The sequence below is a fragment of the Melanerpes formicivorus genome, unplaced genomic scaffold (assembly GCF_026170545.1).
Source record: "Melanerpes formicivorus ecotype bairdi unplaced genomic scaffold, bMelFor1.0.p_v2 SCAF_89, whole genome shotgun sequence".
Lineage (NCBI taxonomy): Eukaryota > Metazoa > Chordata > Aves > Piciformes > Picidae > Melanerpes > Melanerpes formicivorus.
The window spans coordinates 747,536-759,738 of record NW_027142441.1 but is presented as its reverse complement, the minus strand read 5'-3'; the positions used below and the strand labels follow the sequence as shown (position 1 = coordinate 759,738).

At 60.6% G+C, this 12,203-nt stretch overlaps 1 protein-coding gene across 1 annotated transcript in view; it reads left to right on the top strand.

Moving 5' to 3' along the window:
• The window catches only part of CABLES1 (Cdk5 and Abl enzyme substrate 1), a 123,544-nt gene extending 114,799 nt beyond the window's left edge, over positions 1-8,745 (top strand). Inside the window, exons 8-10 of the mRNA XM_068165464.1 lie at positions 111-217; positions 1,070-1,277; positions 5,045-8,745. Of these exons, the coding sequence (XP_068021565.1) occupies positions 111-217; positions 1,070-1,277; positions 5,045-5,185 (456 nt within the window). The 3' untranslated portion in view covers positions 5,186-8,745. The remainder of the gene's footprint in view (positions 1-110; positions 218-1,069; positions 1,278-5,044) is intronic.
• The last annotated feature ends 3,458 nt before the right edge of the window (positions 8,746-12,203 follow it).

Below are 12,203 nucleotides of genomic sequence, written 5' to 3'. Positions count from 1 at the left end.
CTGCTGCCAGCCCTGGCACCAGCTGGCTCCTGTCTGGTGTCTGTGGAGGATTAAGGGCTGCTGTTAGTTACAGACCCAAAGAGTGACTCTCTCCTGGCCCTGTGTTCCAGACCACAGTCATAGACTACGTGAAGCCATCAGATCTCAAGAAGGACATGAATGAGACCTTCAAGGAGAAGTTCCCTCACATCAAGCTCACCCTCAGTAAAATAAGAAGGTATGTTGGCAAGCTGGGGAAGGCTGCAGCGTGGCACAGCTGCCTCCCCTTGCAGTGCAGTTGCTCTTGTGCAAGGGGGCTGGGGGAGGGCACAGCACTGAGGGATCTTGCAGGAGCAGTGGCCAGCAGAGGTGCAGGTTGCTTGGAGGAGGGGACTGAGTGAAGACCAGGGGCAAACAGACATGGGCAGGTGCCATGGGCAGGGGTCAAGTGTGGCATCTAATGGGGTGGGACTGTGAGCTGGGCATGCAGTGCGCTGAAAGAGCCAGAGCAAGGACACCCCCCTGGCACTCACTGTGAAGAGGCTGAGGAAAGAGGAATGCTGGCCTTGGTGCCTTGGCACAGCCAGGGGCAGAACAAGTGGTCAGCAGCAGGGCTGCAGTGCTGGATCACTGCTCCCAGAGCAGCACAGAGCTTCCCTGGAGCAGTGAGCAGGCCAAGGGCTGCGCTGCCAGAAGGATGCTGAGCCCCCTTGCCGTGCAGCCAGGCAGTGCTGCAGTGCATGGGAAGCCTGCCCAGCCCAGGCTGCAGGCATCAGGGGGGTTGAGGCTGCTGTTAGCACATCAGCTCTCTGCAGCTGAAGGCTTCTGCTGGAACAGAGCTGCTAAACATGTCAGAGCTCTTCAGCTGCTTGGGAGCCTGACAGCTACCTGCTGGGGGGAGCCTGGGGGGCCACAACCTGCCTGTGAAATGTGTCCCCAGGACACAGCGCAGAGACAGCTGCCCAGGAAGGTGCAGGTCCCTTGACCCCTGTGTCTGATGAGGCAGAATGCCTGGCAGGGGCTGGCAGGGTGAGGCCAGGCAGGGTTCAGAGCTCAGCTCACAGCCTCCTTCTCTGCTCCCTCTCCTCAGCCTCAAGAGGGAGATGCGGAAGCTGGCGCAAGAGGAGTGCGGCTTCGAGGAGCCCACGGTGGCCATGGCCTTTGTCTACTTTGAGAAGCTGGCCCTCAAGGGGAAGCTGAACAAGCAGAACAGAAAGCTTTGTGCTGGAGCCTGTGTCCTCTTAGCAGCCAAAATTGGCAGTGACCTCAGAAAGCACGAAGTCAAGCATCTGATAGATGTACGTATGTATGCACAGGCCTGCAGCTGCCCCTGCAACAGCTGCCCCCTGCAACAGCTGCCCCCTGCAACAGCTGGCCCCCTGCAACAGCTGGCCCCCTGCAACAGCTGGCCCCCTGCACCAGCTGCCCCCCTGCAACAGCTGGCCCCCTGCAACAGCTGCCCCCCTGCAACAGCTGTCCCCCTGCTGCACCAGCTGCAGCTGGCCCCCTGCATCAGTGTCCCCCTGCACCAGCTCCCCCTGCACCAGCTCCCCCTGCACCAGCTGCAGCTGGCCCCCTGCAACAGCTGGCCCCCTGCAACAGCTGCCCCCCTGCAACAGCTGTCCCCCTGCTGCACCAGCTGCAGCTGGCCCCCTGCATCAGTGTCCCCCTGCACCAGCTCCCCCTGCACCAGCTGTCCCTGCACCAGCTGCCCCCCTGCACCAGCTCCCCCTGCACCAGCTGTCCCTGCACCAGCTGCCCCCCTGCACCAGCTGCCCCCCTGCTCCAGCTGCCCCTGCACCAGCTGTCCCCCTGCACCAGCTGTCCCTGCACCAGCTGGCCCCCTGGACCAGCTGTCCCTGCACCAGCTGTCCCTGCACCAGCTGTCCCCCTGCACCAGCTGCCCCCCTGCACCAGCTGTCCCTGCACAGCTGCCTCTGTACCAGCTGCCCCTGCACCAGCTGCCCCTGCACCAGCTGCCCCCCTGCACCAGCTGTCCCCCTGCTGCATCAGCTGCAGCTGGCCCCCTGCATCAGTGTCCCCCTGCACCAGCTGTCCCTGCACCAGCTGCCCCTGCACCAGTTGTCCCTCTGCACCAGCTGTCCCTGCACCAGCTGCCCCCCTGCACCAGCTGTCCCTGCACCAGCTGTCCCTGCACCAGCTGCCCCTGCACCAGTTGTCCCTCTGCACCAGCTGCCCCTGCACCAGCTGTCCCTGCACCAGCTGCCCCCCTGCACCAGCTGTCCCTGCACCAGCTGTCCCTGCACCAGCTGCCCCCCTGCACCAGCTGCCCCCCTGCACCAGCTGTCCCCCTGCTGCACCAGCTGCAGCTGGCCCCCTGCATCAGTGTCCCTCTGCACCAGCTGCCCCTGCACCAGTTGTCCCTCTGCACCAGCTGTCCCTGCACAGCTGCCCCCTGCACCAGCTGTCCCTGCACCAGCTGCCCCCTGCACCAGCTGCCAGGGTCTGTGTGCTGCCTCAGCCTGCTGCTGGCTGCCCACACTCCTCCAGATTGCCAGCTGGAGGCCATTGTTGGTTGCACCTCTGTGTGGTGATCAATGGGAAGCTTGGTTGGAGGGATCAAAGACCCTGGTGTCAGATGCTGTGTGGTCTGGGAGGTCCCTGGGCTCCCTCCTGTCAGTGCAGCTCCCAAGTTAATGCTCAGGAAATCCATTTTGCTGTCCCTGCTTTCAGGAGTGTCAGCAGTCAGTACACTGGCACTGGCTGCCCAGGGAGGCTGTGGCTGCCTCCTCCCTGGAGGTGTTCCAGGCCAGGCTGGATGAGGCCTTGAGCAAGCTGTGCTGGTGGGATGTGTCCCTGCCCATGGCAGGGGGTTGGCACTGGATGATCTTTGAGGTCCCTTCCAGCCCAACCCATTCATGAATGTATGATTCTGTGATGCCCTCCCAGCTCTAACCACCAGCCCCTCTAGAACACTGCTGCTCACAGTCTCATGACCTTGCTCCCTATTGCCTCCCAGGGGTGTTCAAGGCCAGGCAGGATGAGGCCTTGAGCAGCTGTGTCCAGCTGAGAGGTGTCCCTGCCCATGGCAGGGGGCTTGGAGCTGTTCCATGAGTAAGGACAGGATCCTCTCTGGGAGGTGAATGCAGATGTTAGCTCCAGGAGGGGTCTAAGAGACTACCAGCTTTGTGTTCCCTTCAGTTGAGCTCCAAGGCCAGGAAGCCTAACCAAGTGTTCCCACTGGAACCCCTCACCCCAGCTGGTGTTCTGCAGAGCGAGGTCTCCCACCCACTCCATAGGGAAGGGGCCACAGGGGAGGGTCACTGCACAGCCCTTTGCAAGCACCAAGATGCCAACCTGGCTGACTGCCACAGAAGGTGAGGCAGGCAGCCTTAGCTTGGCCACAACCAGCTCCCTCAGCTCAAGGGACACGGGGGCTTGGCTGGGGGCAGAGCTGGGCTCGTGCCCTTGTGCCACAGTGCCAGGGATGAGCCCACACTGAGTGTGTCAGAAAGCCCTCTGAGGAGCCAGAAAAACCCCAGTGGGAGCTGGGGCCTCTCTTGACACCCTGAAACACTGCACCATCTTTAAGAGACCGTGACCTCTTCAGCAGGCCCAGTGAGTGGAGAAGCAGCAAGCCAGGGAGAGGCTGAGAAGAGGCTGAGGGGCAGAAACACCTCTGAGCAGCTGGAGGCAGGCAGCCAAATCCAGGGAAAACAGCAGAGCAGCTGGCAGGGCTCGTAAGGGACAGCAGGAAGCCAGCTGTGAAGCCCTTCACATCCCTCCTGAGGCTGGTGGGCTCCATGGCTCACTGCTCCTGGGGGAGCTGCCTCTGAGGTACTGAGATCAAATGTGCCTGGTTGCAGCAGAAACAATCCCCCCAGCAGGGTGCTGGAAGGGGAAGTGGGGATGTCAGGTAGGGCAGGGAAGCTGTGGGCAGTTAGCCAGAGGATGGGATGGGAGTGCAGAGGGGAGCTCAGTGTTTGCATCACGCCAGCAGCTCCCTCCTCCTGTGTGGGGACCACTCTGATCCTCCATCTGCTGGAGGTGAGGTGAGAGCACAGCAGGAGCAGCACAGCAGGAGCAGCACAGCAGGGTGAGCTTTGTAAGCTCAGCTTCACAGGAAGGGATCTTAGCAGCATGGACTCACAGAATCGGTTGTGTTGGAAGGGACCTCAAGGATCAGCCAGTTCCAACCCCCTGCCATGGGCAGGGACACCTCCCACCAGCACAGCTTGCTCAAGGCCTCATCCAACCTGGCCTGGAGCACCTCCAGGAAGGAGGCAGCCACAGCCTCCCTGGGCAGCCTGTGCCAGAGTCTCACCACCCTCACTGTGAAGAATTTCTTCCTCATCTCCAGCCTCAATCTCCCCTCTTCCACCTTCAATCCATTATCCCTCACCCTGTCACTCCCAGCCTTTGTCCAAAGTCCCTCTCCAGCTCTCCTGGAGCCCCTTCAGGGAAGGCTGCTCTGAGGTCTCCCCAGAGCCTTCTCTTCTCCAGGCTGAACAGCCCCAACTCTCTCAGCCTGTCCCCCCAGGGGAGGTTCTGCAGCCTCTGATCATCTTTGTGGCCTCCTCTGGAGCCTCTCCAGCAGCTCCAGGTCCTTCTTGTGCTGGGGGCCCCAGAGCTGGAGGCAGTGCTGCAGGTGGGGGCTGAGCAGAGCAGAGCAGAGGGGCAGAATCCCCTCCCTGTGCTGCTGCTCTGGCTGCAGCTCAGCACTCAGCCTTGAACACCTCCAGGCAGGAGGCAGCCACAGCCTCCCTGGGCAGCCTGTGCCAGAGTCTCACCACCCTCACTGCAAACAATTTCTTCCTCATCCTCAGTCTCAGTCTGCCCTCTGCCACCTTCAATCCATTGTCCCTCACCCTGTCACTCCCAGCCCGTGTCACAAGCCCCTCCCCAGCTCCCTGCAGCCCCTCCAGGCCCCGCAGTGAGCAGACCCGGTTGCTCCTGCTCCCGTTCCCTGCTGCCGGAGCGGCGCCGGTGGGGCAGGGCGGAGGTTTTGGTGCCAGCAGCAGGCATGCTGTGAATTGTGCCAGCTGGGAGGGCAAACGCTGGTGCCCAGGGACTGACTCTGTGTCATTTGCTGCCTTGGTTGCAGAAACTGGAAGAGAAGTTCCGGCTGAACAGGAGGGAGCTGATCGCCTTCGAGTTCCCGGTGCTGGTGGCCTTGGAGTTCGCCCTGCACCTGCCGGAGCACGAGGTGATGCCGCACTACAGACGCCTGGTGCAGAACTCCTAGCGCTGGCTGCCCTGCAGGGAAGGGCTCCTGACTGTTCCCACCTGGCTCTCTGCAGCCACCCTTACTACTGGAAATGCAAAAGCAGCCTCCCCACGCTTCCCCCTGCTGCCCACCGGGCTCTGCCCAGCGCCGGGCAGGGGGCGCCTCGGCCCGGGCGGCGTCCGAGGGCTGGTGGTGAGCGGCTCCTGCACTGAGGCTGGGTGGTGACTGACCCCCCTGCCTGTGGGGAGCTCCAGCTGGAAAGGGGGGCAAGGATCTGAAGGGCAGGCTCCGGGTGACCACCCCCTGCCCTTCTTCCTCATCGTCAGCCACCCCCTGGCGGCGGCCCGCCGGCCGGAGCGCATTCGCCTGGAGCGCTTTCCGCAGACCCGCTGCGGCTTCCCAGAGGACCTCTCCCCGCCAGAGAAACCCACAGAAAGCTTTTCAAGAGGACATCTTCACTGTGTCCAACAGAATGTGCCAATCTATTTTTGTATCAGCAACTGAAAGTGCACTTTTTGCTGTGGGGTGGTGTGTGTGTGTGCCTGTCCGTGTGCGTGCGTGTGCGTGTGTGCGACACCAAACTGATCTCAGCCCAGCTGGGTGGCTTCAGCCCTTGCCAAGTGGTGAAGACCAAGGTGTCCTGCCCTGTTTGCTCCCTGGCAAAGTGGTCATTGGGATGGTTTTGGGGGGATCATCTTCAGGCTGGAGGTGAGGAGGAAGTTCTTCCCCATGAGAGTGGTGAAGCCCTGGAATGGGTTGTGCAGGGAGGTGGTTGGGGCCCTGTCCCTGGAGGTGTTTAAGCCCAGGCTGGATGAGGCTGTGGCCAGGCTGCTCTAGTGTGGGGTGTCCCTGCCCATGGCAGGGGGGTTGGAACTGGCTGATCCTTGTGGTCCCTTCCAACCCTGACTGATGCTATGATACTATGATGCTTGGCTTGGTTTGGTTTGGTTGGATCACTCTCTGCCGCCGAGAGGGTTCCACCGCTGCGAGAGAGAGGAGGACCAGCAGCTTGACCTTGAGTCATCTCTGTGACAGAGCTGAAAGCATCAGGCTGAGCTTTTGGGTTTCCCCCTCCCTCCCCCTCCCTCCCATGTCCTGGTTTTCCCCCAACCCCTTGTGTTCAGCCACTTTTCCCTCTGTGGAGATGGTTAGCCTTGCACTCTGTAGTGGTGTGATTTCCGTGCTCTATGTTAGAGTGCATCCTAAGCACAGGTACTGTGCTCTATTTAAAACAGTGTTTTATCCACATGAAATGGAAGCAGAACATTAAAGAGCAGGGCTCAGCAGTGCAGCAGGTGTCCTGAGGCTCCCAGCAGCTTGGGCAGCAGCTGCCCTTCCAAGCTTTGGGGGTTTTGAACCAGAGTTGGTTGTGCAAAGCCTGGGGCGAGTGCCCGCTGGAGCCGAGGGTCCGCTGCCTGGAGGCGCTGGGGGGCTGCAGTAGAAGGCATTGCAGCTCCCCTGGGGCTTGGCTGGAGGGTTTCATCCAGGCTCCTGGGTGCTGCTCACACCCCAGGCTAGCACCATGCTCATGGATGTGGTGTGAGATGAGTGGCCAGGAGCTGGGGTGGGTTCCCCAGGGAGGTGGTGGAGTCCCCATCCCTGGAGGTGTTCAGGAGACCTGGGGCCATGGCACTTGGGGCCAGGGTTTAGTGGCCATGGTGGGCTTGGGTGGATGTTGGACTCAAGGTCTTGCCCAACAGAAACAATTCTATGACAGCCCTGTCCAGTCTTCTCCTGTGCTGGTTCACTTAGCAAGCCTTGAGGTCCCCCAGACAGGTCCACTTGGAGCTGCAGGATGTGTCTGAAAAAGAATGAAGAACAATCTCCAGCATGAGCTGGCAGCTGGAGCCTCCCTGCCCTGCTGGAGCCTCCCTGCCCTGCTGGAGCCTCCCTGCCCTGCTGGAGCCTCCCTGCTCAGCTGGAGCCTCCCTGCCCTGCTGGAGCCTCCCTGCCCTGCTGGAGCTTCACTGCTCAGCTGGAGCCTCCCTGCCCTGCTGGAGCTTCACTGCTCAGCTGGAGCTTCACTGCCCTGCTGGAGCCTCACTGCCCTGCTGGAGCCTCCCTGCCCTGATGGAGCTTCACTGCTCAGCTGGAGCCTCCCTGCCCTGCTGGAGCCTCCCTGCTCAGCTGGAGAGTGTTGCTCAGGGGGTTGCACAGGGCTGGGACAGCCCAGGGGATGCAGACAGCTGCTGCTCCTTTCCCTGGCTCTCCCTGCAGTCAGTTTCACCATTTCCTTTGGCCAGGCCACAAGCATCCAGCTGCTTTACCAGCTTTGACTCCTTCAGCTTCTAGCCTGCAGGGTGCCTGCCTGGGGCTGCTTCCCAGGAGCTGGCAGGGCTCCACAGGTCAGGGCAGCCAGGGCTGTGTCTGATGCTGGTGCTCTCCCTCCATTCTCAGGGGGAGGGCTCCTCTGCTAGCTTACAGTTCCAGTTACTACTGACCTGCTCCTGGTGTAGATACATTCCAGCAGGGTTGGAGTGGAGAGGCTCAGGACAGCAGAGTGCACTTCCCTCCACACTGCCATGCCCCACTGCTGCAACCCCCCCAGCCCCAGCCAGCTGCTGAGCCCGGGGGGAGAGGCCCTCACCAGTGCTCCTCCTCATCCTCCCAGCCCCACGCAGCCAAGCCTGGGGTCCTGCCAGGTTTTTCAGCCCCAAGCAGTCTGTGGCTTTGCTAGGAGAGCTTCCAGCCTTGGCTGCATCCCTGTCCACCCAAATCCCGCGGGAGCAGTAGAGCAGAGAGCTCAGTGACCACTCGAGGCCGAGGGAAGCTTTTGCCTTTCCCTGGAGGCCTCTGCCCTTTGCCTTGGACTCTGGTTTTCCTTTAGCATTGCTCTCTAGTAATGCAGGGAAGGAGCAAGTGGTGAGGGCAAGCTGCAGGGGGGACAGCCTCACAGGAGCCTTGAGAGACACTCTCCTGTCACATCCTCTGTGCTGCTCCCCAGCCCCAGCTTGCACAGAGCCCTGGGAGGAAATCTGACTTCTGCTTCTCATGCTTGCTCTTCTTGTGGGTCGTTCCTGGGGGGTGGGGCAGGGTCCCAGAGTGATGCTCAGTCCCAGATTGAAGGGGGGAAGCAAACACTTGAGGTGGGGATGATGCTGCAACCCTTCACTTGGGAAGGTCTCTAAAGCCATAACGAAGCCAGGTCTCCGAGCACAGCGCGCGGCCAGCACCGCTGGGGGCAGGGGTTGCTCCCCCTCTGCTCCCCAACCCCTGGGGGGGGAATTCAGGCTGAAGGGGTAGGGGAAATCTGTACCAAACCACCCCCCCCCAGGGTGGTTGCTTCCCTTGGTCTCTCCCCTGGTAAATGAATGTTGTTGATTCACAAATGATTTGGGGGGTTAGGCTCAACTCTGGCTAGTTCGGGGAAGGAAATCCATTCCATTCTCACTCGTTCTGTCTGGAAGCTCTCTCCTGCACACTCTACCAGGCAGAGGGTTTGCCTTTTCTAGTCAAAACTAAAAACCACAAATAAAAGGGTTCAAAAGAAATAAAGAAATCCATGGACAAACTCAGCTCCTTCTGCGTGGGCGCCAGCGGAGCCTCTGCCCTCTCCTCTCTGTGTGTGTGCCAAGGGGCTCTGGCTGGCTGCACAGCTGGGCAAGGGGGGGATGCAGTGCCACAGGCTGGGGGCAGAGAGGGACCTGGGGGGGACTGGGTGACAGCAGCTGAACAGGAGGGAGGACATCCAGAGGGACCTGGACAGGCTGCAGAGCTGGGCACAAGCCAACCTCAGGAGGTTCAACAAGACCAAGGGCAGGGTCCTGCAGCTGGGTGGAGGCAACCCCAGGCACAAATGCAGGCTGGGCAGGGACTGGCTGGAAAGCAGCCCTGAGGAGAGAGCCTTGGGGGTGCTGGGGGAGGAGAAGCTCCCCAGGAGCTCTCAGTGTGCACTTGCAGCCCAGAAAGCCAACCAGAGCCTGGGCTGCAGCAGGAGAAGTGTGGCCAGCAGGGCAAGGGAGGTGATTCTCCCCCTCTGCTCAGCTCTGGGGAGACCCCACCTGGAGTCCTGCCTCCAGTTCTGGAGCCCCTATGACAAGAGGGATCTGGAGGGGCTGGAAGGTGTCCAGAGCAGGGCCAGGAGGATGAGCAGAGGGCTGGAGCTGCTCTCCTGTGAGGACAGACTGAAGGAGTTGGGGCTGTTCAGGCTGGAGAAGAGAAGGCTCCCAGGTGACCTCATTGTGGCCTTCCAGGATCTGAAGGGGGCTCCAAGAAGGCTGGGGAGGGACTGCTCAGGATCTCAGGCAGTGCTAGGACTAGGGGGAATGGAATGAAGCTGGAGGTGGGGAGATTGAGGCTGGAGGGGAGGAGGAAGTTCTTCCCCATGAGAGTGGTGAAGCCCTGGAATGGGTTGTGCAGGGAGGTGGTTGGGGCCCTGTCCCTGGAGGTGTTTAAGGCCAGGCTGGATGAGGCTGTGGCCAGGCTGATCTAGTGTGGGGTGTCCCTGCCCATGGCAGGGGGGTTGGGACTGGATGATCCTTGTGGTCCCTTCCAGCCCTGACTGATGCTATGATACTATGAGCCAGCAGTGTGCCCAGGGGGCCAAGAAGGCCAAGGGCATCCTGGCCTGCATCAGGAAGAGTGTGGCCAGCAGGAGCAGGGAAGTCCTTGTGCCCTGTGCTCAGCACTGCTGAGGCCACACCTGGAGTCCTGTGTCCAGTTCTGGGCCCCTCAGTTTCAGAAGGACATTGAGAGACTTGAAGGTGTCCAGAGAAGGGCAAGAAAGCTGGGGAGGGGTCTGGAGCACAGCCCTGTGAGGAGAGGCTGAGGGAGCTGGGGTTGCTTAGCCTGCAGAAGAGGAGGCTCAGGGGAGACCTTCTTGCTCTCTGCAACTCCCTGAAGGGAGGTTGTAGCCAGGGGGGGGTTGGTCTCTTCTCCCAGGCACCCAGCACCAGAACAAGAGGACACAGTCTCAAGCTGTGCCAGGGGAAGTTTAGGCTGGAGGTGAGGAAGAAGCTCTTCCCAGCAAGAGAGATTGGCCACTGGGATGTGCTGCCCAGGGAGGTGGTGGAGTCCCCATCCCTGGAGGTGTTTAGGAAGAGCCTGGCTGAGGCACTTGGTGCCATGGTTGAGTTGATCAGATGGTGCTGGGTGAGAGGTTGGACTGGATGATCTCAAAGGTCTCTTCCAACCTGGTTAATTCTACTCTAACAAGGATCAAAGTGGAGAGTCCTACACCTGGGGAGGAGCAACAGCAGGCACCAGGGCACTCAGCAGGGACAGGTCCAGCTGGAGCAGGCTGCCCAGGGACACATCAGGTCTGATCTTGAGAATGTCTCCAACCAGCTCCCTGGGCAGCCTGCTCCAGCTTCTCACCACTCTCACTGTGCAGAACTTCCTCCTGGTGTCCAACCTAACTATACCCTGCTCCAGTTTCAAACCATTGCCCTCACCCTATCCCCACAGCCCCTTCTGAGCAGTCCCTCCCCAGCCTGTGGGTCCCCATCAGATACTGAAATGCAGCTCTAAGGTCTGCAGCCAGCAGAGGCAAATCTGCCTGCAGTTTGTATCCATTGCCCTTGTCCTATCCCAGGACACCACTGAAAAGAGCCTGACCCCTTCATCTGTTTATAAACACTGTCCAGAGTCCCTCCCCAGCTCTCCTGAAGCCCTTCAGGCACTGGAAGGCTGCTCTGAGGTCTCCCTGCAGCCTTCTCCAGGCTGAACAGCCCCAGCTCTCCCATCCTGTCCCCACAGGGGAGGTTCTGCAGCCCTCAGATCCTCTCCATGGCCTCCTCTGGACCCACTGAGCAGCTCCAGGTCTCTCTTGTGCTGGTGGCCCCAGAACTAGACACAGCAGCCCAGGCTGTGGGGACACAAACGTTAGCTGGGTCTGCACAGAGCCCAGGAGTCACAGACACACAGCCAAGTATTTTGCCAAGCACTTTCCCACTCCTGCCCACAGGCAGGCACTTAACTGGCTGCCCTCTGGGGCTGCCTGGGCATAGTCAGCAGTGTCCTAACACACAGAGCCCCCAGCCTGAGCCTTCCCTGGGAGCAGGGAGGAGCAGTTTGCAGGAGGTGCTGACACCTTCCCACCCTGCTGGCACCAGGCTCCACGTGAACAAATGCAATAGAAGCTGGAAGTTGTTCAGGAAGGTGAGAGCCACAGCACCAGCACCACCCACCCAGGCTGCAGCCCCTCCTGAGCTGCACCTTGGGGGTGGGAGGCAGAGCTGCACCTCATTTCTTCATCTGCTGCTGTAAAGCTTGTAGTGAAAGGGGGTGGAGAGGGCCAGAGGAGAGAAAACCTTCAGCTGCAGTCAAAGCAAGCTGCAGGCAAGCAAAAAGGCTGCTCTGAAATCCTTGCTCCTTCCCCCCCACCCCTGAGCCTTCCCTGGAAGCAGGGAGGAGCAGTTTGCAGGAGCTGCTGGCACCTTCCCACCACCAGGAAGGCTTTTGGCAGCAAGCTCCACGTGAGAAAAAGAGCAAAAACAGGTAACAGTTGCTTCCCAAGGCTGGGCTGGTGGTGTGCTGAGCAGCTGTGCCAGCAGCAGCTCTGTGAGCAGAGGCTGAGAGCCCTGGGGCTGCTGAGCCTGGGGAGCAGCAGCCCCAGAGGGCATCTTGTAAAGCTTATCAAGAGCTAAAGGGTGAGGCACAAGAGGATGGGCCCAGACTCTTCTCAGTGGTGCCCAGTGCCAGGGCAAGGGGCACAAACCCTGACAGCCAGGGACTCCCAGCCTCAAGGAGCTGCTGGTCCAGAGCAGCCCAGGGAAGAGCTTTTCAGTCACTTTAAGGAGCCCCTTGCCCAGACCCCAGCAGCAAAGAGCAGGCCTGAGAGGCAGCAGAGAAGCAGAGCTTAGAGTGGGAAAGAGCAGGAGCCATGTGCCAGGCAAATGGCCTGGGCAACTGGAATTCAACAAGTCCAATTGCCAGGGGCCTGCACTTTGGCCACAGCAAAACCCAGGCAGAGCTACAGGCTGGGGTCAGAGTGGGCTGAGAGCAGCCAGGCCAGAGGGGACCTGGGGGTGCTGATTTGACAGCTGCCTGACATGAGCCAACAGTGTGCCCAGGCAGCCAAGAAGGCCAAGGGCAT